At 38.1% G+C, this 22,262-nt stretch overlaps 1 protein-coding gene across 1 annotated transcript; it reads left to right on the forward strand.

Annotated features, from left to right (window-relative positions):
• Positions 1-12,705: 12,705 nt before the first annotated feature.
• Positions 12,706-16,343, forward strand: HMG1 (hydroxy methylglutaryl CoA reductase 1). Its single transcript, XM_023690266.2, has 4 exons — positions 12,706-13,815; positions 14,106-14,287; positions 15,178-15,524; positions 15,613-16,343. The coding sequence occupies exons 1-4, from the start codon at positions 12,800-12,802 to the stop codon at positions 15,853-15,855; spliced, it is 1,788 nt and encodes a 595-aa protein (XP_023546034.2). The 5' UTR covers positions 12,706-12,799; the 3' UTR covers positions 15,856-16,343.
• Positions 16,344-22,262: the final 5,919 nt, after the last annotated feature.

Here is a 22,262-nt window from a genome sequence, read left to right on the forward strand (position 1 = left end):
AGGAGCTTGAAGATTGAGGGTTTTTTGGAGGAGATACAGTAGAATAAGGTCGGATTTGAAAAAGAAAATAAGATTAGATAAAGCTAGTTCGATAAGAATTTTGTTGATCGACCTAAACTAATATGGACGCAGAAAGGGATAGATAGTGCTTCGAAAAAATGAGGGTTTCTATGATGACCTGTGAGATGAAAGAAGCAGCTTTCCCGAGGTTCAGGAGAAAAGCAGCTTTACCTCGTTCAAGAACTTAGTAATTAGTCTACATCTTCCCTTAAAAATGTGTCATTTTTCTTCCAAGGGCATTCTCTTGACCCTACCAAGCTAAGTGGATTAGAGTTCCACATGGAGCATCCCATTAATATAGGACACCAAAAGAAGTATCTTTTCTTATGTTTATCTCTTAAGAGTCCAAAAGTCATATCAATGTCTTAAGGGACATCTTGTGTGCACTTGTTTGTGGTGGGGAAGAAATCTTTGTCCTCATTAATTTCTCTCTTACTACGGTTGCTTCTAAGCGTTTCTTTCATCTATAAAACTCTAATCTTCTTCATACTCGTTGATGTTAGGATTGCACAACAACGCACACACTTGATCTAGATGAACACAAAGAACATGATAAAAAAAATTCAAGGAGAATATTGACTAAAGGTTTTGTATTGATGACTTCGTATATGTACTGTAAGAGAGAATACAGAGAATACACATTTTCAAACTCTGCCTGATATATATACTATACCTTTTTACTACATATAGCTATTTACTATTACGATAATTTACTCTCTCATTTATCAAATATAGTTTTTAGCTTTACTGTGTATAACCGTTGACTGAGCTATAAATAAGTAGCCGGCTCCATAACCTAACAATTGAATCATCTCTAGTTTTTTAACTCTAAGATGATGGGTTAGGAAAATTTCAACTTTTTTTTCAATATTTTTTCATTTCCATTTCCATTAGGTTCGGGTTTTGTTTAGAAAGAGAAATGTGTAAGGTATAAAAATGGATATTTTTGCTAGATTTCTCCGACGTTTCATTTAACGTCATCAGTATCTTCAAGACCTTTGACCCATTTGTTCTTTCTTTACTATCATTGGTTGGTTATCGTCTACTCTGACAGTTTGAATAAACCATCACACTTCATCGCCTATTTCACCTCAGTTGTGACCAATTTAAAGTTCTTGGTTGTTTATTTTGAGGTTATCTCTGTTAGACGAACACGACTCTCCACAATGGTTGGTTGTTTATTTTGAGGTTATCTCTGTTAGACGAACACGACTCTCCACAATGGTTGGTTGTTTATTTTGAGGTTATCTCTGTTAGACGAACACGACTCTCCACAATGGTTGGTTGTTTATTTTGAGGTTATCTCTGTTAGACGAACACGACTCTCCACAATGGTTGGTTGTTTATTTTGAGGTTATCTCTGTTAGACGAACATGACTCTCCACAATGGTATGATATTGTCCACTTCGAGCATAAGCTCTCATGGCTTTGTTTTGGGTTTCCCCAAAAGGCCTCAAACCAATGGAGTTAGTATTCCTCACTTATAAACCCATGATCATTCCCTAAATTAGTCGATGTGGGACTTTCATCATCCAATAATCTCCACTATTCCCATGGTTGCTACTAGCCAAATCATGATAAGATTTTGGGTTATCCTGTTCTTCATTTTTCGGTCGGTTACCTTTCTTCTCATCTCTGACTTACCATTGTTGGTATCGAAAGATACATGTCTAGGAGGAAGGAGAAAGCATTGTGAACAGTACGTACTAGTAAGAGTTTCGATCTGATCTAATTATGTTGGACTTAGTTTAGTTTTATCTAGCTTTAGGATTATTTTGATTTACATATTTCAAAGCGTCCAAAGTTTTCGTGAAATATAGAGAAAACGAACATGTTATTTCTACATCCTAAACTTCTTTGAAATAAGCGTGGTCCGAATGTTGAATGTGAATAAATAATGTGACACATGAACGTCTACTATTTTGCATAAGCCTGATTTATATAAATGATCGAGAATGAAATGTTATAGTATGTTATATGAGATTATTATGTATGTTGTAAGTAAAAATATGTTTAAATGATTGTATATATAATTCGTCCCTCCGTGCATATGTTATATGGTTAAGTGGCGCTTCATATTCATGTTAATTTGTAACACGGAATATTAAAAGGTCACCAACTAATTTTTAGAAGTGATATTTCTAGATTGACAGGGTCCACATTGTATCTCAGTAGCTAGCATTATTAGATTGCTATGTGCGGACTATTAGAGGGTTGCCAATTAACCTCTAGTAGTAAACTATCTCGATTGACCGAGTCTAGTGTCACAATCGCACTTTTAATGGCAGCGGACTTGCGATTGTGCGGCACTCACTTTTCAACAACAAGTGAGCTAAGCTAATTCATTCTTACGTCGCCTACGGCCAAGCGACGTATGCTCGAGCCTCTGGCCTCGGTTTTAAGAGAAGGTTTTAGAAAACGAGGGCATAGAGAGATTTTCGAAAGAGAGATTTTTGAAAGAGATGTTATATAAGCAAGCAAGAGAGAAATAACAACGGCTCACAGTATATAACCTTGAGTAGGGAGAAGTTGACAACTAGTTGTACCCCCTATAGTACATTTTGAGGCATTTCATGTCTGACAGGCCTAGACATGATATTTTTGAAACGTCATACTTTCTAGAAATACAAAAGTCAAAGACTAGAATATGAAAAGAAATGAAGGGTTGGGATCGTCCGTACAGGTCTTCCTATCTTCCTAACTCTGTCGGCTAGGATCTCCTCTATTTCTTTGCTGTCTCTTTGTTTCAGATTGATGCTCGGTCTCGTGGTTACATTTCGCTGGTCGTCGTCCAGGTCAGGATGAAAGGGCTTCAAGTTGCTCACATGAATTACTGGGTTGATTTTCATCCATGTGGGTAGCGCAACTCTGTAGGAGGTAGCCCCGATCTTTTTAAGGACTTCAACCGGGACTTCATATTTTCGAACTAGTCTCTGGTCCTTTCGACTGCGAAATCTGATCTGTTCTGGTCTCAACTTGATGAGGACTTGATCTTCTCCTTGGAATTGGAGGGGGCGACGCTTCTTGTCCGCCCACTTCTTCATATGCTTGGAAGCTTTCTCTAAATATGCCCGAGCTATATCTGTTGTCTGCTTCCATTCTCTTGTGAAGTTGTGAGCTTGAGGGTTTTTTCCTGCATAAGGATGATCAATAATATGAGGCAAGGCCAGTTGTCGTCCACTTACAATTTCAAAGGGACTCTTCCCGGTAGACGAGCTCGTTTGACAATTGAAACAGAATTGAGCGACATCTAGCAGTTATATCCAGTTCTTATGGCGAGCGTCGACGAAGTGATGTAAGTATTCTTTGAGCAAGCAGTTGAACCGTTCCGTCTGTCCATCGGTTTGAGGATGATAGCTCGAGGAGATGTTTAAAGTCGTTCCCAAGAAGGCAAATAGTTTGGTCCAGAATGTGCCAATGAATCTACCATCCCTATCACTGATGATGCTCGACGGAATGCCCTATAGCTTGACAACGTGTTTGAAAAATAGTTGGGCTATTAGTTCAGCCGAGCATAATTTGGGAGTGGGGACGAACGTGTTGCGTATTTTGAGAACCGGTCTACGATAACTAAGATGGCGTCATATTCCCCGACTTTTGGGAGGTGTGTTATGAAGTCTAGAGATACACTTTCCCAAGGCCTTGTTGGCATAGGTAGAGGTTCCAAGAGTCCCAAGACTTTGGCTTTTTCGACTTTGTCTTGTTGGCAGATGAGACACGTCTTGGTGTACTGCATGATGTCGTCCCGCATATTCAGCCAGAAGTACCCCTTTTTTATTAGGGCATATGTTCTTTGCCACCCAGGGTGTCCGGCCCATAAGGTATCATGACATTCCTGAATGAGCTTCTTTCTCAGTTCTCCCGTTCTTGGGACGTATAATTTGTTTCCTTTAGTCATTAGAAGGTCTCCCTCGACCCAAAATTGTGGTGTCTTCCCGGCTTTAGCTAGCTCAACGATGGCTTTGACCGATGGGTCTTTGTGTAAATGTTCTTTGACGATGTCGCGCATCGATCCATCGATCTTACTTGAATGAATATGGGCTAACATGCACAGGGCCGCATGTTCGCCCTTCCGACTCAGCATCGCTGCTTGATTACTCTTCCCTGCCTTGTGTTCGAATTTAAAGTCGAATTTCGCCAACGACTCCTGCTATCGGGCTTATTTTGCCGTCAATTTTGGTTGATCGAAGAAGTGGCAGATGGCGCTGTTATCCGTCTTCACTATGAACTGTGATCCCAAGAGATATTGTCTCCAGACTCGTAGGCAATGGACTACAGCCAACATTTCTTTTTCGGAGACAGTGTATCTCCGTTCGACATCATTGAGCTTTCGACTTTCATAAGCGATGGGGTGGCCTTCTTGAATAAGGACACCGCCTAGGGCAAAGTCGGAAGCATCTGTTTCTATTTCAAATGGCTTTGTAACATTTACTAACCCGAGGACAGGACCCCTCGTCATGGTTGCTTTCAGATCTTCAAAGACCATTTGACATTTATTTGACCACGACCAAGGGTGGTCTTTCTTCAGGAGCTCCGTTAAGGGGGCGGCTTGTCGTGAAAACCCTTCGACGAACCGCCTATAGTAGTTTGCTAATCCTAAGGACCGCACATTGGATACGGAAGTAGGGACTTTCCACTCTTGGATAGCTTTTATCTTATCGCTATCCATCTCGATTTGTCCACAACTGATGACATGTCCAAGGAAGTTGATGCATGTTTGTGCAAAGACACATTTTTCTTTCTTGACGTACAACTGATTCTACTGCAGCTTGTCAAATACCAGCTTCAAGTGCACCTTGTGCTCCTTTAGGGTTGTGCTGTATACAACTATGTCGTTGAGGTATACTATGACGAACTGTTCCAAGTATTCATAGAAAACCTGGTTCATTAACATGCAAAACGTAGTTGGGGCGTTTGTCAAGCCAAAAGGCATTACCAAGAACTCGAAGGCCCCATATCTAGTTACACACGTTGTCTTGGACTCGTCCCCCTCGGCGATACGTACTTGGTAGTACCCTGATCGTAAGTCCAACTACGTGAAGTATTTGATCCCGTGAAGTTGGTCGAACAAGTCGGATATTATCGGCAGTGGGTATTTATTGCGTACCGTCACCTTGTTTAAGGCTCTATAATCTATGCACAGACGGAACTTCCCATCCTTCATTTTCTTAAATAGTACGGGGGCTCCGTAAGGTGCCTTTGCCGGGCGGAAGAATCCTGCCATCAACAACTCATCTAGTTGTTTCCTCAATTCGGCAAGCTCAGGGGGAGCCATTCGGTATGCGTTCTTCGCTGGGGGTTTAACTCCGAGAAGGAGTTCAATTTCGTGATCAATGCCTCGACGAGGTGGTAATGTTTATGGTAAGCTCTCTGGCATTATGTCAGCATAACTGTTTAGTACCTCCTTGATTCGTTTGGGATAGTTTCTTCAGTGGTCACTTCTTCCATCAGTGGTATAGCCATAAATGTAGGTTCCTCTCGTGCGAGTCCTCTTTTCAATTGTATGGCCGAGATCATTCTAAGATTACTTGGCTGCTTGATGCTTGCAGGTATTACTGTGGGGTTGCGGTCGGTGATCACCAAGCATTTCGCCAGTGGCATTGGGATAACTTTGTTCTAGGAGAAACTTCATCCCAAGTACCACGTCAAAGTCGTCCAAGCAGACTACGACAAGGTCCAGCTCTTCTGTCCAAGCCCCTAATTTGAAGGGGACTCTTTTGGAAACTCCCACAATAGGCAAGGCCTCGGAGTTGACAGCTTTCATTTTTCAAGAGTCTTTTTCTATGGTGAGTCCCAATCTTCGTGGTTCTTGATCGGCGATGAAGTTGTGAGTCGCTCCTGAGTCTATCAAGATGCTCTTGCTCGATTGAGAGTTTATTGTCGCATCCACAAACATAAGCCCTTTCTCTATTATCTCCTTCGGGTCGACCTTCCGTTGGAGGGCTGACAAGAATTTGAGCGCGCCCATTCGGGGGTTGTCTTGATCTTCCTTCTTGTCTAGCATAGTCTCGACTCTTGTGTCGTTGCTCTCTTGAATGGACACTTGGAGTGCAGTGAGGGAGGCTCGATGAGGACAGTAGGACACTTTGTGGGGGCCTTTACACAATATGCATTGTAAAGGTGTCGTCGGGTGGTTCCTTTGAGGGTAAGGTCCTCGAGATGTCCCCGCTTGGTTGTTCTGAGGAGGTCTATCTGTCCACTCGCTTGGTCTGTCGTTACTTCCTTTTGGCCTGTTGGGGCTTCTATTTCGATGACCTGGCGGCTTATATGTTTTGTCCCCAGTGTTTGGGGCCTGTGTTGTTTTTCTTTGGTATCCCGCTTCGTTCCCATAGTCTAGGACTCTCTCGGTGCTGGCAATTGCGGTAGCTAGGTCTTGGACCTTTTTCTCGTGTACTTTTGTTTTGGCCCACGATTGTAACCCATTTATAAAGAAGAACACCTTGTCCTTTCTGATGTGCCCCTATCTAGCATCAGGGTCGAAAATTGTCTGACATAGTCCCTTATGCTTCCAGTTTGCTTTAGGGCTATTAGTTTTTCCATTGCTAGATGGTCTACGTTTTCGAGGAGGAATTGGTCCCTCAATTCTCTCTTGAGGTCTTTCCACGAGTCTATGGTGCACAATCCATCCTCGATGTTTTACACCTTCGTACGTCACCAAAGTTTGGCGTCGTCTATGAGATACATCGAGGCTACTATCACCTTTATGTCGTCGGTACAAGCCGGTGTGGCTTTGAAGTACTGTTCGACATCAAAGATGAAGTTCTCCAACTCTTTGGCATCCCGGTTCCCTTTGAAAGATCTAGGGTCTCGGAACTTTAGTTTGTTGGAGCCTGTATTAGTTTGCCCAGCCGAGACATTCTCCATGGCTTTCATGGTTACCTCAATTTGGGTGCTCATGGCAGACATCTTTTCTTGGATGTCATCGATCGTTGTTCTGAATTCGTCAGCTAATCCATTGAACAAACTCATCATTGTAGTTTGTAGCACGTCGAACTCTTCGCCACGTCCCTGTTTGTACACAACAGAGCTATCAGGGCTACCAAACGGTCTTGGGCTGCTCGTAGGAGTAACTTTTTCTTCGAGTGAGGTCACTCGAAACATCAGTTCTGCGATTGGCAACCCATCCAGGCGGTTACCCATTGCGTCGATCTCTACGACTTTTCCACTCAATTCTTTCACCCGTGCTTCCAGGAAGCGGATGGTGTCAGGGACTTCTTTGAGGAATAGCATTTCCTCCTCTATTAAAGTAAGTCGGTCGGCTTGTGATTTGGGTGTCGACTTTGTCGTCGACATGTTTTCGGTCTTTGCTATTTCACGGAGCTTACAAAGCTCTGATACCACTTGTCACAATCGCACTTTTAATGGCAGCGGACTCGCGATTGTGCGGCACTCACTTTCCAACGACAAGTGAGCTAAGCCAATTCGTTCTTACGTCGCCTATGGCCAAGCGACGTATGCTCGAACCTCTGACCTCAGTTTTAAGAGAAGGTTTTAGAAAACGAGGGCAGAGAGAGATTTTTGAAAGAGACGTTATATAAGCAAGTAAGAGAGAAATAACAACGGCTCACAGTATATAACCTTGGGTAGGGAGAAGTTGACAATTAGTCGTATCCCCCTATAGTACATTTTGAGGCATTTCATGTCTGACAGGTCTAGACATGATATTTCTGAAACGTCATACTTCCTAGAAATATAAAAGTAAAACACTAGAATATGCAAAGACATGAAGGGTTGGGTTTGTCATGGGCATGTGGCCATGGGCAACATGCCTTGGACGAGCATGACCGTGACATCCAGCACAGGTCACTCCCCTCATTTTAGGTTATCAGGTTACTTTGTGGAGAATATTAAAGTGTCATTAATGATTCTTCCATAGTAAATTGTTGGTTCACATTTTATCTCAATAATTCGTTGAGCTATGAGGTCACACCCCATATGTTCGGTATGATTCTCATGTGGTAACATGGTGTTACACCCATTACATGCCTAGATTGATTTAGGCTAAGTCCGATATCGGTCTAGATTGATTAGGCCAAATAAAAATCCATAATTCTGAAACTTTTAAAATTATGCATACACTCACAAAATAATTAAATAAATAAACAGTAAAGATAATTAATTATTCTCTTTAATCAATCAATTTTCATTCATCACTCCATAATAAACTTAGAGTGCACTCTTATACGTGTATAAAATAAGTTGTGTACATGGATATAATTATTATAAACAAGTTGATTTTTCACAAGTTGTTCGTAATTACATTTGGGTCAAAAGTTATTTTACGCTTGTAATTACATCTTTCACTTGAAGTACCATTAATTCTCTAATTAACCATTTGTTTGTGATCCAATCATAAACCAAGTCTTTCTCTGGTCAGGGAGAAGGTGATGACACTTAAAAGAAACTAAGTCTCTTATGGGAATGAGTGAATTTCATCTCGTGAAATTATATTATCAGCTCCCTATTTGGTCAAGTCCTAAAATGGTAGGCATATTGAATCGGCTACAAAAGTCATTCTTACACATGCAAATCAAAGAACAAACCTTCATATGTAGAAGTTTATAACTCACTCAATATTAAGACCGAGTCACGTACGATTATTAAATAATTTTATTTATATGTGAGTGGTAAGTCTTTGGTTTAAATATCCTATTTATGACATTTGTATGGGAATTTGAAATTGTTTAATTATATTGAAAAAGAATTACAAACCCATTAATTAGAGGTGTTCAGGGTTGAGTAGGGTTGAAATATTTTTAGATCAAATTCAATGGTTCGGTTTTTAATTTTTTTCAATCCAAACAACCTTATTAAATAATAAACCCGACTCTGAATTGGTTTAAGTTATTCCGATCATGTGTTCAACTTTTTTAATGAAGTAAAATGTTAATTCTTAAAATATATATTTATTTATTTTTAAATATTTAGTTGCAGTGGTCGTAAACTAACTTAATCTATAAAAATTTCATTTATTTGAACGTGACTCAACTCAAATTAGTTCGTACCTAACTCAAATTGTACAGGTTGAGTTGAGTCGGGAGGATTAGATTTTTGGATATTAGATTTTTTTCGAATACCACTAAATTAATTATATAATAATTGAAATAAAATGACACTAATTATAAAATAATTGAAACATAATGATATTAATTATAAAGTAATTCAAATAAAATATAGTAAATGAGGGAATTAAATGAGAGTTTTGCATCACAAAAATATGGTATAAAATATAAAATAATAATATATTTAATTTGTTATTGATTATTATTATTATCATTAAGAGTTACGAGACCTAGCCTTTCTGAGCTGGAGATAATGATTGGGTTCACCATGATTTAAATAATCTAGCTATCCGTGGTATATTTTTACATATATAGTGTAACGGCTCAAGCTCACCGCTAGTAGATATTGTCATTTTTAAGCTTTCCCTTTTGGGCTCCTCCTCAACCAATGTGCGATATCACAATCCACCCCTTTAGGGCCCAACGTCATCGCTGACACTTGTTTCTTTCTCCTATCAATGTGGGACCCTCACCAAATCCACCCTCTTCAAGGTCCAATGTCCTTACTAGCACACCGCCTTGTTCTACCCCCCTTTGGGGATCAGCCTCCTCGCTGGCACTCGCCCGATGTCTAGCTCTAATACCATTTGTAACGGCTCAGGCCTATCGCTAGCAGATATTGTTCTCTTTGCGCTTTCTCTTTCGGGCTTCCCCTTAAGACTTTAAAACGTGTTTGGTAGGGAAAGGTTTTCACACCCTTATAAAGGGTGTTTCGTTTTTCTCCCCAACCAATGTGGGATATCACATATAGACTCTATCACACGAGACATATCATTACAAAAAGATTAGTTACCAACTCTCTAACAATCCCCATAAAGTCATAATCGCGTTAGAGGGACTCCTATGCTCAATATTATACGGACCATTAACCCTCGATATAGGTTCATTGCTAGAGGACAGTTGAAGATCCTTTGAACAGTCTCCACATAATAACCCGATGACACTATGTATCACATGTATTTAGTGGACCTATATCATCCAATCTATTTGATATAAACGTAGACAATGTTTACCGAGAAAACTCACTATTAAAGGTTAACAAACGACCTTTAATATCCCCGACAATATATAATCGTAGTCCGAGTGACCCAGATAATTTTCTTATTAGAGATTAGTTAAATAACTCTAACAACTCCCACGTAATAACCTAATAACAAAGCTTATAAACGTGTATCATAGCTAGGATATCGTAAATTACATATCCAAACAACCTATCATACTTCCAATTGCGTAAATTCACATGGCAACGAATGAAACTCAAGCATTTTCTCGTGCTCTTAATCACTAACATGCTTCAATAAGGCGAACTTAATCCGTTCAATTACATTTCACGCATACGCTTAAAAATTAGCCAAATTAAATTCATCTTGCAAGTCAAAGTTTTAAATGAAGTTCCGAACAACTACTTGTTGTGATTATGTTATAAAACTCGTCCTTAATTATTTAATTTTTAATAATAATTTTGATTATTTTATTTACAATTTAATATTATTATGTTGTATGAAAAATCCAATGTTACTATTGTAATCTTTAACCGTATGTGGTTGACATATATGAGTATCATGTTCAAGTAATAACGTCATGTTGCAATGACTAGTCCTCCAAGACGCTCTCATATAGTAGACAGTAGCGATGTAGCGTTGTGACGGTGAAACAAAAAATGAAGATGGAACTTGAAATAAACTGAAGCGGAGATCAAAATCCAAATCTAAAAATCGAAATCAAAAGGATACTCATAGAGACATTGACTTACCTATGGACGATCCTTGGTGTTGAGTGCAGCCCCTTGTGTGCGATTGATGAGTAGATATGAACGATGATGTACGGCATGCAGTAAAAACACAAAAACGAGTGCATGAGGAAACATGGGGATAAGAAACGTTCTCAAACCCTAAATCAACCATGGTGTAACCAGATGTGAGGACCTGAAACAATCCCAAGCCCACTGCTAGCAGATATTGTCCTCTTTGTGTTTTCCTTCTTGGGTTTTCCTCCCTTTTGAGCTTCCCCTCAAGAAACGTGTCCGCTAAGGAGAAGGAGAGGTTAGGTTTTCACTTATAAAGAATGTTTTGTTTCCCTCTCCAATCTATGTGAAATCTCACAATCCACCTCCCTTTGAGAACCAGCATCCTCGCTAGCAGTTGTTCCCCTCTCCGATCGATGTGGGATCTCACAATCTACCCCCCTTCGGGGCCCAGCATCCTCGCTAGCACTTGTTCCCCTCTCCGATCGATGTGAGATCTCACAATTTACCCCTCTTCGAGGCCCAGCGTTCTCGCTGACACTCGTTCCTCTTTCTAATCGATGTGGGATCTCACAATCCACCCTCTTCGGGGCTCAGCGTCCTTGCTGGCACACCGCCCATTGTTTGGCTCTAATACCATTTGTAACAGCTCAAATCCACCGCTAGAAGATATTATCCTTTTTGGGTTTTTCCTTTCGGCCATCCCCTCAAGTTTTTTAAAACGCGTCTACTATAGAGAAGTTTCCACACCCTTATAAAGAATGTTTCGTTCCTCTCTCCTGGATTTGGGATCTCACAATCCACTCTCCTTCCCTGCCTAACATTCTCACAGACACTTCTTTCCCTCTCCAATCGATGCGGAATCTCACAAGACCCCTACTATACGTGCTACATGAACGAAATCAAAAAGCAACATACTCGAGACAAATCAATTAACGCAAATGCAAAAGCTAATGAAACTAAAAGAAATATCTAAGTAACAAAAAAAAAAAATAAATAAATAAATTAATTAAAAGAGAATCTTAATCCTCTAAACCATGAAATATTCGTTGCACCCATTTTGCTCGAGTAAAAAACGATCCAGTCCAACTAGCAGACAACTATTTTTCTGTAAATAAATAAAATTTCAACAAATATTAAAATTACACAAAAAGACAAAAAGGGCAATTTAGTCATTATCCAAGGCTTAATAAAATAGGTAGAGGATCCAAAGAATCATACAAATTTTCTTAAATTTTTTTCTTTTTGCATAATAATTTTGTCTCCAAATTTCACCCAAAACTTATTTATTATTATTACTTTTCTGTTCATTTATTTATTTAATAAATTATTCAACAAATACGTCATCCCATATGTTTTTGTTCATTTATTAATTACATATTACATAAAAATTTTAAAAATAAATAATTTAATAATCCACATTTAAAACTATATAATATAACTGTGACAGACAATAGAGTCAACAACAATGTAACATCACTAAAGATAAAGAGAATAAAATCTCCAAAAATTCAAAATTATTCAATGAGCTGTCACAATGTCGCTGTTTCTTAATAATTATTTAAGGTTGTTTTAAAATACATTTTTCTCAACCCGAATTAATTTATTTTAATAATATAAATTTGAAACATTTTTTATACGAATTTTCGATTTTTTACTATTAAAAAGTAAAATAAATATTAAAAATGAAAAATGAACATTTATTTATTTATTTTTTCTAGAAAAATCAAAATAGCTGTGAACCTACTTTTTAAAAGGTTAACTTTTGAGCTAAAAAAATAATAATTAATTAATTAATTAATTAATATAAAAAATGGCTATAAAATTCTCTTCCTCCCTGCCGTTCTGTTTGCCCTCCAGCCAAAACGCCGGCCACGATTAGTCACTTTCTCCATTTTTGTTTCCTCTATTCTCGCCGGAGAAAAGCTGCTGAATGGACCGACGGCGTTCTGCCCGACCGCCGCGTCCGACCGCCGTTCAGGGCGGACCCAGCTGTACCTTCAATCGGAACGAAGAAAACGCATCGGCGGCCGACCATCAACACTCGAAAGCCCCGTCGCCAAAAGCATCTGATGCGCTTCCCCTTCCTCTGTACCTGACCAACACAATCTTCTTCACTCTGTTCTTCTCGGTCGCTTATTATCTTCTTCACCGATGGCGCGATAAGATCCGAAACTCTACGCCTCTTCATGTCGTTACGCTTTCTGAAATCGCTGCCATTGTATCTCTCATGGCTTCCTTTATCTATCTTCTTGGATTTTTCGGTATCGACTTCGTTCAATCTTTCATAGCGCGTTCTTCTCCCGATGCGTGGGATCTTGACGATGAAATTGATCAAACCCTTCTCATCGACAATAATCGCTATGCTGCACCTCCTTGTGCTTCTGCTGTCGCTTTGACGTCCAAGGTTGCCGCCGCCGCCGCCGCCGCTGCCGCTGCCGAGCCGTTGAATACAACTCCATTGCCGGAGGAGGACGAAGAGGTTGTGAAAATGGTTGTGAATGGTTCTGTTCCGTCGTACTCTTTGGAATCGAAACTTGGGGATCCGAAAAGAGCCGCTTCCATTCGCCGTGAAGCACTGCAGAGGGTGACTGGAAGGTCGATCCAAGGGCTTCCGTTTGAAGGATTTGATTATGAGTCTATTTTAGGGCAGTGCTGTGAAATGCCGGTTGGGTATGTTCAGATTCCGGTGGGTATAGCGGGGCCTTTATTGCTGGATGGGTTCGAGTACACCATACCGATGGCTACGACCGAGGGTTGCTTGGTAGCCAGTACCAATAGAGGTTGCAAAGCGATCTATGCATCTGGTGGAGCAACGAGCATGTTGTTGAAAGATGGAATGACCAGAGCGCCTGTTGTAAGGTTTGGGAGCGCCAAAAGGGCATCTGAATTGAAGTTTTTCTTGGAGGATCCCGATAATTTCGATACCTTGGCCGTCATTTTCAATAGGTAAAACTTCGTCATATCTTGCCTTCGACCCTTTCAACTTTATCAATTGGTGATTTTCTTCATTTGGTTCCAACTTCTTATGATCCTTAAGATTCTCATTGTTTTCCCATCTTTTCTGCGTTCTTTTTGGTTTTCCCATTCAAATTTGATTCCTGAATTTGTATTTGTTTTGTCGATGAATCCAAAATTCAACTTATGGAAGAATCTGGAAAGAGTTGAGGTTTCAAAATGGCAAAGTTTCATCTTATCACGATATGCCAATACAACTGCACTTGTTTCCAATTTTGCAGGTCTAGTAGATTTGCCAGGCTTCAAAGTATCCGGTGCTCTATTGCTGGGAAGAATCTTTACGTAAGATTTTGTTGCAGCACAGGCGACGCCATGGGAATGAATATGGTATCTAAAGGGGTTCAGAATGTTCTTGATTTTCTTCAACATGATTTCTCAGATATGGAAATCATTGGTATCTCTGGTTAGTTCTTCTCGTACCCATCCATTTTTCTATTGCTATCCTTACCTTTCAATTTCAATTTCTTCTTACTTGCAATGGAATGATCGATTATAGGAGGAAACATACTGGAAATTATGTTAAATTATCTCGTTTAGGAGTATTGATTGAAATTTAAGACACATTTTGATGTGAAATAGAAGAATATGATCAGTGGTACTGTAAGCTTATGAATTAAGTTAAAGAATAAGAATCTAATGAAATAGTTTTTTCCTTCATCTCTCTGCCCTTCACATCGCAGTCCACATTTATAATTGTAGATTCAGACTAATTTGACTACACCTTCAAGCAAAGAAAAGCTTACACATTCTCCTTCTCCCCTGTCATATATACTTGTAGCTGCAAACTTACATCTTGAAGTAATGAAATGTTTACAGTACTTGCCTTGAAAGTATTAGTTCTTAAAGTACTGCGTTGGGTCGCATGGATTTGTTATTAGTTTCTATACCATCTTTCATCTGATGGGTAGCCATAGTTTTGGGAATAATTTGGTTATCTTGTCCAGATCCCACATCGATCGGAGATAATTTGGTTATCTTGTCCAGATCCCACATTGATTGGAGAGGAGAACGAAACATTCTTTATAAGGGTGTGGAAATCTCTCCCTAGCAGATGCGTTTTAAAATTTTTGAAGGGAAGTCCGAAAGGGAAAGCATAAAGAGGACAATATCTGCTAGCGGTAGGCTTTTGTGTCATGCGTTGGGGCATGGATTTCTCAACATATATGAGTTGTTTTATGCCGCTGACATGAATTTTCTTCGATTTTCTCAACTGGTTCTGGTTTTGGTTCTCGATTAAAATTCGATGAGGCTGTATATAGTTTATGCTAATTGACTGGCCTCTTCATTTGGCAGGAAACTTTTGTGCTGACAAGAAACCAGCTGCTGTAAATTGGATTGAAGGACGAGGAAAGTCTGTGGTTTGTGAGGCAATAATAAAGGAGGAGGTGGTGAGGAAGGTGTTGAAAACCAGTGTTGCGAGTCTAGTAGAGCTCAACATGCTTAAGAATCTAACTGGATCAGCAATGGCTGGCGCCCTTGGTGGTTTCAATGCTCATTCCAGTAATATTGTATCTGCAGTTTTCTTAGCAACTGGCCAAGATCCAGCACAAAATGTAGAGAGTTCTCACTGCATCACTATGATGGAAGCAGTAAACAACGGAAGAGATTTGCACGTCTCGGTCACGATGCCTTCCATTGAGGTCACTAATACATTACATTCGTCGTTTTCACATATAATCCTTATATCTCACACTCAAATCATTATACTTTCTTGCTTATTCACTTCAGGTTGGTACTGTTGGAGGTGGAACTCAACTCGCGTCTCAGTCCGCGTGTTTGAATCTTCTCGGTGTGAAGGGTGCTAACAAAGAATCTCCAGGAGCAAACTCGAGGCTTTTAGCCACCGTTGTGGCTGGTTCTGTTCTTGCAGGCGAGCTATCCCTCATGTCTGCCATAGCAGCTGGACAACTGGTAAGGAGTCATATGAAATACAATAGATCTAGCAGAGACGTATCGAAACTCGAATCTTAAACAGGGTGGTAGTAGATCAAGAAAGGGTGGGATCTAGTAGAGATAGAAATAAAAGGGGAAAAGATTTGGATCTTTCTAGTGGAAGTAGCAAAAGCAAAACACAAGGCTTCTGGTTGGTTTGCATGTGATAACCAGAGGTCGGCCTAGCTGGGAGGTCCCCATTGAGGAAGACATGTAACATGGTTGGATAAAGACTCAATTCTGTGGTTGTTCTTGAGATATGGTGTGTGCCCGTGCCCCCCCACCCCCCACGAAGATATTCGGTGTGTTGTCTGTCGTGTTTATTTAGCTTCCCGATGATTCGATTGATTCCGATTCGATGCGTTTCTGTTGGTCGACTTGTAGTAGCCGAGGGGGGGTCGGGGTAATTATGTTTGTTTTTACTTATTTATTATGTATGGTGGTGCTTATAACTTACTTGGTTGTTATGGTGTAAAAACTGGAGAATTTGATTGTGGTTCTAAATCTCAGTGTATTTCAATGCTGTATGTCTTTGTCTGTATCGATGGTGTGTTAGGACTGAAAACGATGCTGAGCCACCGGCAGCTTGCTTTCCTATTTTAACGTTTTCATTGTTTTTGTTGTCTTCTTCTTGGCACGGCACTTACCCAGTTTAGCCGCTTAACCCAACCCAACCCAACTCATCCTTACTTTTTCCGGTTGAGTTAGGTTAGATTACTCTTTTTTTTTTTAATTATTTAAAAAATTAGGGTTGAGTTAGGTTAGATTGCTCTGTTTTTTTTAAATTATTTAAAAAATTACTTTTTCGGGTTGAGTTAGGTTAGATTGCTCTTTTTGTTTTTAAATTATTTAAAAAATCATATTTAATCCCAGTACATGTTGATTTAATATCAAATATTTACCGGTCACAAGTTAAGTTTTTTTTAATTTAATCCTTTTAGAAGAATGGTAAGATTGAGTTGAATTGTAACTTTATTTTTGAACCATTTTTGGGTTGGTCCAGTTGAACCACGTGAATGGAACAATAACACTCAGACGTGATATTATTTTATCTAAAAAATGGTATAAAATATGTGGAAAAATAATTAGCTTTTAATAAATAAAAAAGAAAAATAGTTAACTTATTTTCAGGAAAAAAATAAATAAATAATTAACTTATTGGCAGATCACACGTGTTCGCACATAAATCACTTAAAAATAATAATAAAGTAAAAAAGAACTTAAAAATAAAAAAAATAAAAAAAATCACGTGATTGCACATGATTGGAATCTTAAATTATTAGAATCTATTCTGTAGAATCAATTCCTTTTACTAACAATTTTATACATAAATAAGTTCACATATACTTGATTTTTTCCCTCCAGTTACTTACTATCAAATAATTATATATATATATATATATGCTCGTGTATATATATATATATATATGAAAGCATCAAAATGACTCTATGTCGTGGCACAGATGGTTAACTCTTCAAAATTGTGGAGACTTTGATGTGCATTTAAACAGTAGGGCAGTTTGACTACGGCAGTTCGACGAGTTGATCCTTATAGTCGACTTAGAGTTCTCCCATGGTTTATGTAATCAATAATTGATACACCTTTCTATTGCTTGGAATTGGCTCCGTCAAAGCTCGAGATCGGTATACCAATTAGAAGCACTTTTTTTTTTTAATATTCGAAAAAAATTGCTTAACTAGTAGATCTCCTCTCACACCAACATTTTTGTATGTCTCGAGATTACCTTATATGGCAACCTTGGGTAGAGATGTCCATGAAACGAATCTGGGTTGGGAAGCCTTCCCCATCCCAATCCTCACCACCTATTTTATTCTTCATCTCCGCGAAATTTTCCATTTATTTTTGCGGGAATCAGGACGGAAATTTCCAGCAAAAAATTTACGAGTATCGGATTTTCCATGAATATTTTTTTTTCCATTTTTATTATTAAAATTTCCATTTTTCAATATAATTTTTATTAAAAATTGATAAAAAAAAATCATAATAAATCAATATATTTGTGAAGTAAACCTATAAACTTTAAATTTTAATATTAGAACCGAGTTATTAACCACTAAAATTTTAGTCTGTAATTATAGTCTCAAAATTAATTCATTTATTTTTTTTAATATAGCGAAAAAATATATTTATATATAATTTTTTTAATATGTATTGAAAATATATTTATATTAAACCGACGACGGAGAATATAATCCCGTCTTCAACCCATTTATTTAACTGAAGAAAATGTTCTCTAATCTCTTTCTATTCCTCGTCTAAATGGACATAAGGTGGAAAATGTGATACAGTAATTTTTTAGTGGTCTAATTAAACATACTTTATTCTATAAGCGTCTCTTGAAATTTTGAATATAATATTTCGTTTCTAGATATCACAACCCAATTGCTATAACGCTCATTTAGCTAAAAATGAAACTTATGAGTACTGAAAATACACCGTAAGACGTTCTTGTGTCGGAGTTAGATATTCATACATATATATGGTAACATATCACAGGGACAATTTTTTTTTTAAAAAATGGTCACTCGCTCGTGACTTGTCCTAGATTAGGGTCGTCTAGCTTGATCTAACCAAAACATAGAAACCCTGATCAACTAGTCTATCTGCTTGAGATCAGTTTTAAAAAGTTATGGACCATCGTTATGTAACCAAAATCAAAATTTTGATCCCCGAAACCCAGGAAATAAAATATTGTCTCACTCGGTATGGTAACATCGATCACTCTTTTCGATGACTTTAATGACTAATTACCCAATTATACCACGTGTAAGTGCCGAAAATTATTTTATGACAAGATAAATCAATCACATTATACACGTTTAACTGAAAAACCAAAAGCATTTATCACCGAACAAGATTGTTCTTTACCTAATTTCAAATACAAGCAAGCTCAAAATCTCCCTTTAGTTAGAAGTTACTTGCCAAATAGCTAAATCCATGAAATTCCCACTTTGAATAAGAGGAATGGAGACATACTAACCTTGGAAATTGAACTAAGTAAGCAAAAGCGGTTGGATGGAATCGATCTAATTGAATCCGATCAAACCGAACTAAAAAATTTGGACCGATCCAACAAACCCACTACTAAATCAAGAACCATCGAGCGTCTTGTTCTATGAACCTCTACGACAATCTCCTCTAATTTGAGTCTTGATTGCACACAAGAAATTTGGTGATGAAGTTCACATCTCTAGTGAATATAGTAAGAGACCAAAATGAGAAACGAGTTTTTCTAAACGTCTCGATGGGTGCTCGTTCAAGAAAAAAAAAAGTTACCAATGGTACCTCTATGAAAAATGGCCCGAACACAACCCAAAAGCATGATAATATATGAAGCCAGATTGATGAGACTGAGTAACCAAATCCTTATATTTTTAGGTTCGGTTGGATTGAGATGTGGAGGAAGTATATTACCCCTATACTAGGCCAAGTTATTCGGTTCAACCTTTTCTCTACTCGGGCCAAGATCTCTCATGTACAATGTCACATCTTAACTTGTCATCTTGGTTCCAAGCTAACACGACCAACATATCTTGATGTCATCCCAACTCCCTAATGTCATCAACCATTGAAGCCCACTCGGTCATGCCCCTCGAGAATGACCCCATATGTCATTCGTAATGTCGGGACATCCCAACACCTCCATCCATCCAGATTCTATCGAGACATTGGACCCTCTCGTGTCCGTGTCATATCATTTATGGATTTCATACTAGATAGCGAGTGCATATACAAACCTCTAACACATGGGCAAGGGTGCAATGCCGACACACTTGCATTGTCCGACACTGTCCTTGAAAGACTCATTTCAAAAGAAGTTATTCGAGACACTCGTCTAGTAACGATCTCCCTCACTATGACACATATATGTGCCATTAGGGTAGCTCGCTTAGGTCATACGATCCAAGGGTGGTGGAAAGCTTACACCATGTCTCCTGTAAGATACATTTTGAGACATTTTCAATCTTCTTGGAGTAGGATTGATTTTGGTGAATGGTCATACGGCCTAGTAAGAGCATCTGTCTGATATTTGATTGACACCAAATTTAGCGAGCATTCATATTTCATATATGCAAACTTAACCCTAGAGCCTCATGCCCGAATTTCCTCTAAAACTTCAACTTTCAAGGTTAAGGCCCGGGGCGCTACCCAACCCTTTATCAAGCCTATCTTTTTCCTTCTTGTATACTCGCTACCTCCATCTTACTTATGTCTCACCTTAACTTCAATGCATATTTTATATGATTTGTTGGATGGTGCACCGTCATCTTCAGCTACATCATGGTACTTAGCTACCTCGGTCTCGCTTGGTTGGTTGGACTCCACTTTCGTATTACCACCTTGTTTTTCTGCATGTGAGGATCACAACCTACTCTCTTCCTAGTATAGTTGTGACACGAGCACCCAGGGATGACTAAGCTCTCCAGGGCTTTGGCAGTGTGAACAATGTTACTAAAGTCTCCGCCCCTATCTTCTCTTGTACCCCGTAGTCTTATTAGTGACCTAGGTTGGGCCCAATTGTGTTCTTGCCAAGTAGCAGGTTTATAGGAGCGGTATCATCGAGTTAGGCTTAGGCCAAATAGGGTAGCGCATCGAGGCGACTAGACGTCATCACCTAATGGAAATGGCTAGTGAAGGGAATGAACTCTTCATCTACGTAGTGGAAGCATTGGGAACAGTTTTGATTTTATGCCCTAAAACCTCGTAATTAATTATTTAGTTTTTAACAATAATTTATATTATTTTATTTGTAATTTAATTGTTGTCCATTGTATGAAAATCCAAAGTTATTAATGTAATCTTGAACAATATGTGGTTGACATACAAAAGGATCGTGTTCAAGTAATAACCTAAAGAGTCAATAGTATATGGATAAGGTTGGGTGCCTTATCCTGGTAACACTATTGATATGGCCCATTCTGAAATTGTTACAAATGATTTGATCCAAATCATTCATGTGGAGATATGTAAGTGGGATATCCTATACAATGAGTTTGTATAAGACTGGACCAAGAAATATTTAATCTCTCTTTATACATCCGTTAATGGAGAAGATTAATATTTCACATGATGATCATATGTGACTCGATTTTAATCCTGAGTGAGTTATGAACTCGTGCTTGTGAGGGCTTGTCCTTTAATTTACATGAGTGAGAATGACTTTTTTACCCGATTCAATATACCTACTATTTTGGGGACTTAGACCAAGGAGGGAGTTGGGAACATAATATTATGAGATGGGATTCACTCATTTCCATATAAGGAGAGTAGACGAGTTGTTCTCTTTAAGTACTGATTTCGGGACTTAAACAATGGGGCCCTACCTTCTCATTGGCCCAAGCAGGACTTGGTTTATGATTGGATCGTAAACAAATTGTTCATTAGAGAATCAGTGGTACTTAAAGTGAAAGAGTTAATTATAGGGGTAAAACGAACTTTTGCCCAGCTGTAATTATGAACAACTCGTGAAGGATCGACTTGCTTGTAATGATTATATCGATGGACATAACTTGTCCTACAGTGCATAAGAGTGCAACTCTAGGTCTATGACCTATAGTTAATGAATGAAAATTGATTAATTAAAGAGTTTAATTAATTAATTTTGTATCATTGGAGCTTCTAATATGTAGGTCCATAAAGTCCCATCGCTAGCTCACAGTAACACTAAAAGGTTCAATTTATTTGAAAGGAAATTTGAAATGTTCAAATTCATATTTGATATATTAGATATATTAAATATTCAAGAAGAAAATAAATTTAATTTGAAATGTCAAATGAATATTTAATAAATAGAGAAAATATATTTAATTTAAAGGGTTCAAATTAATATTTAATATATTAGATATGTTAAATATAAATGATATTAATTTGAAGGTTCAAATTAATATTTAATGTATTAGATATATTAAAAAGGAAAAATATATTTATGGTTTTTGATACAATTAAATATTAAATCAATTAATGTATTTTGATACATTAAATAAAAATATATTTAAAATTTGAATGAGATTCAAATTAATTAAATATATATTAGAATATTTTATAATATCTAAATATGATTTATATAAGGTATAATATCTTAATATATTAAATATGCAAATATATTATTTGGTAAATATTCTCCGAGAGTCTCTATAAATAAGACCCTCGAGTTGAGCCAAAGATATATCTATCTCTCCCCCTTTCTCTCGAGAATGAAATTATATCTCCATAGAATTCTCGAAACTCTTTCCCCAATTCCTTTGGGATTTTCTTTCAAGAGGCTCCCACAAGCCTTGACCTCATGTTCGAGTTATAGTAAGGAAGATCTTGTGGAATGTTGAAGAACTTCTGCATGGTTGGAATACTCTGAGAAGTCTTGCAAGCTAAGGTTTCTACAAAGGTAGAGTTCTTACTTTTCTATTTATTGCTTTGTTTTAATTCT

Source organism: Cucurbita pepo, chromosome 11 (assembly GCF_057944985.1).
Source record: "Cucurbita pepo subsp. pepo isolate OVF chromosome 11, ASM5794498v1, whole genome shotgun sequence".
Classification (NCBI taxonomy): Eukaryota; Viridiplantae; Streptophyta; class Magnoliopsida; order Cucurbitales; family Cucurbitaceae; genus Cucurbita; species Cucurbita pepo.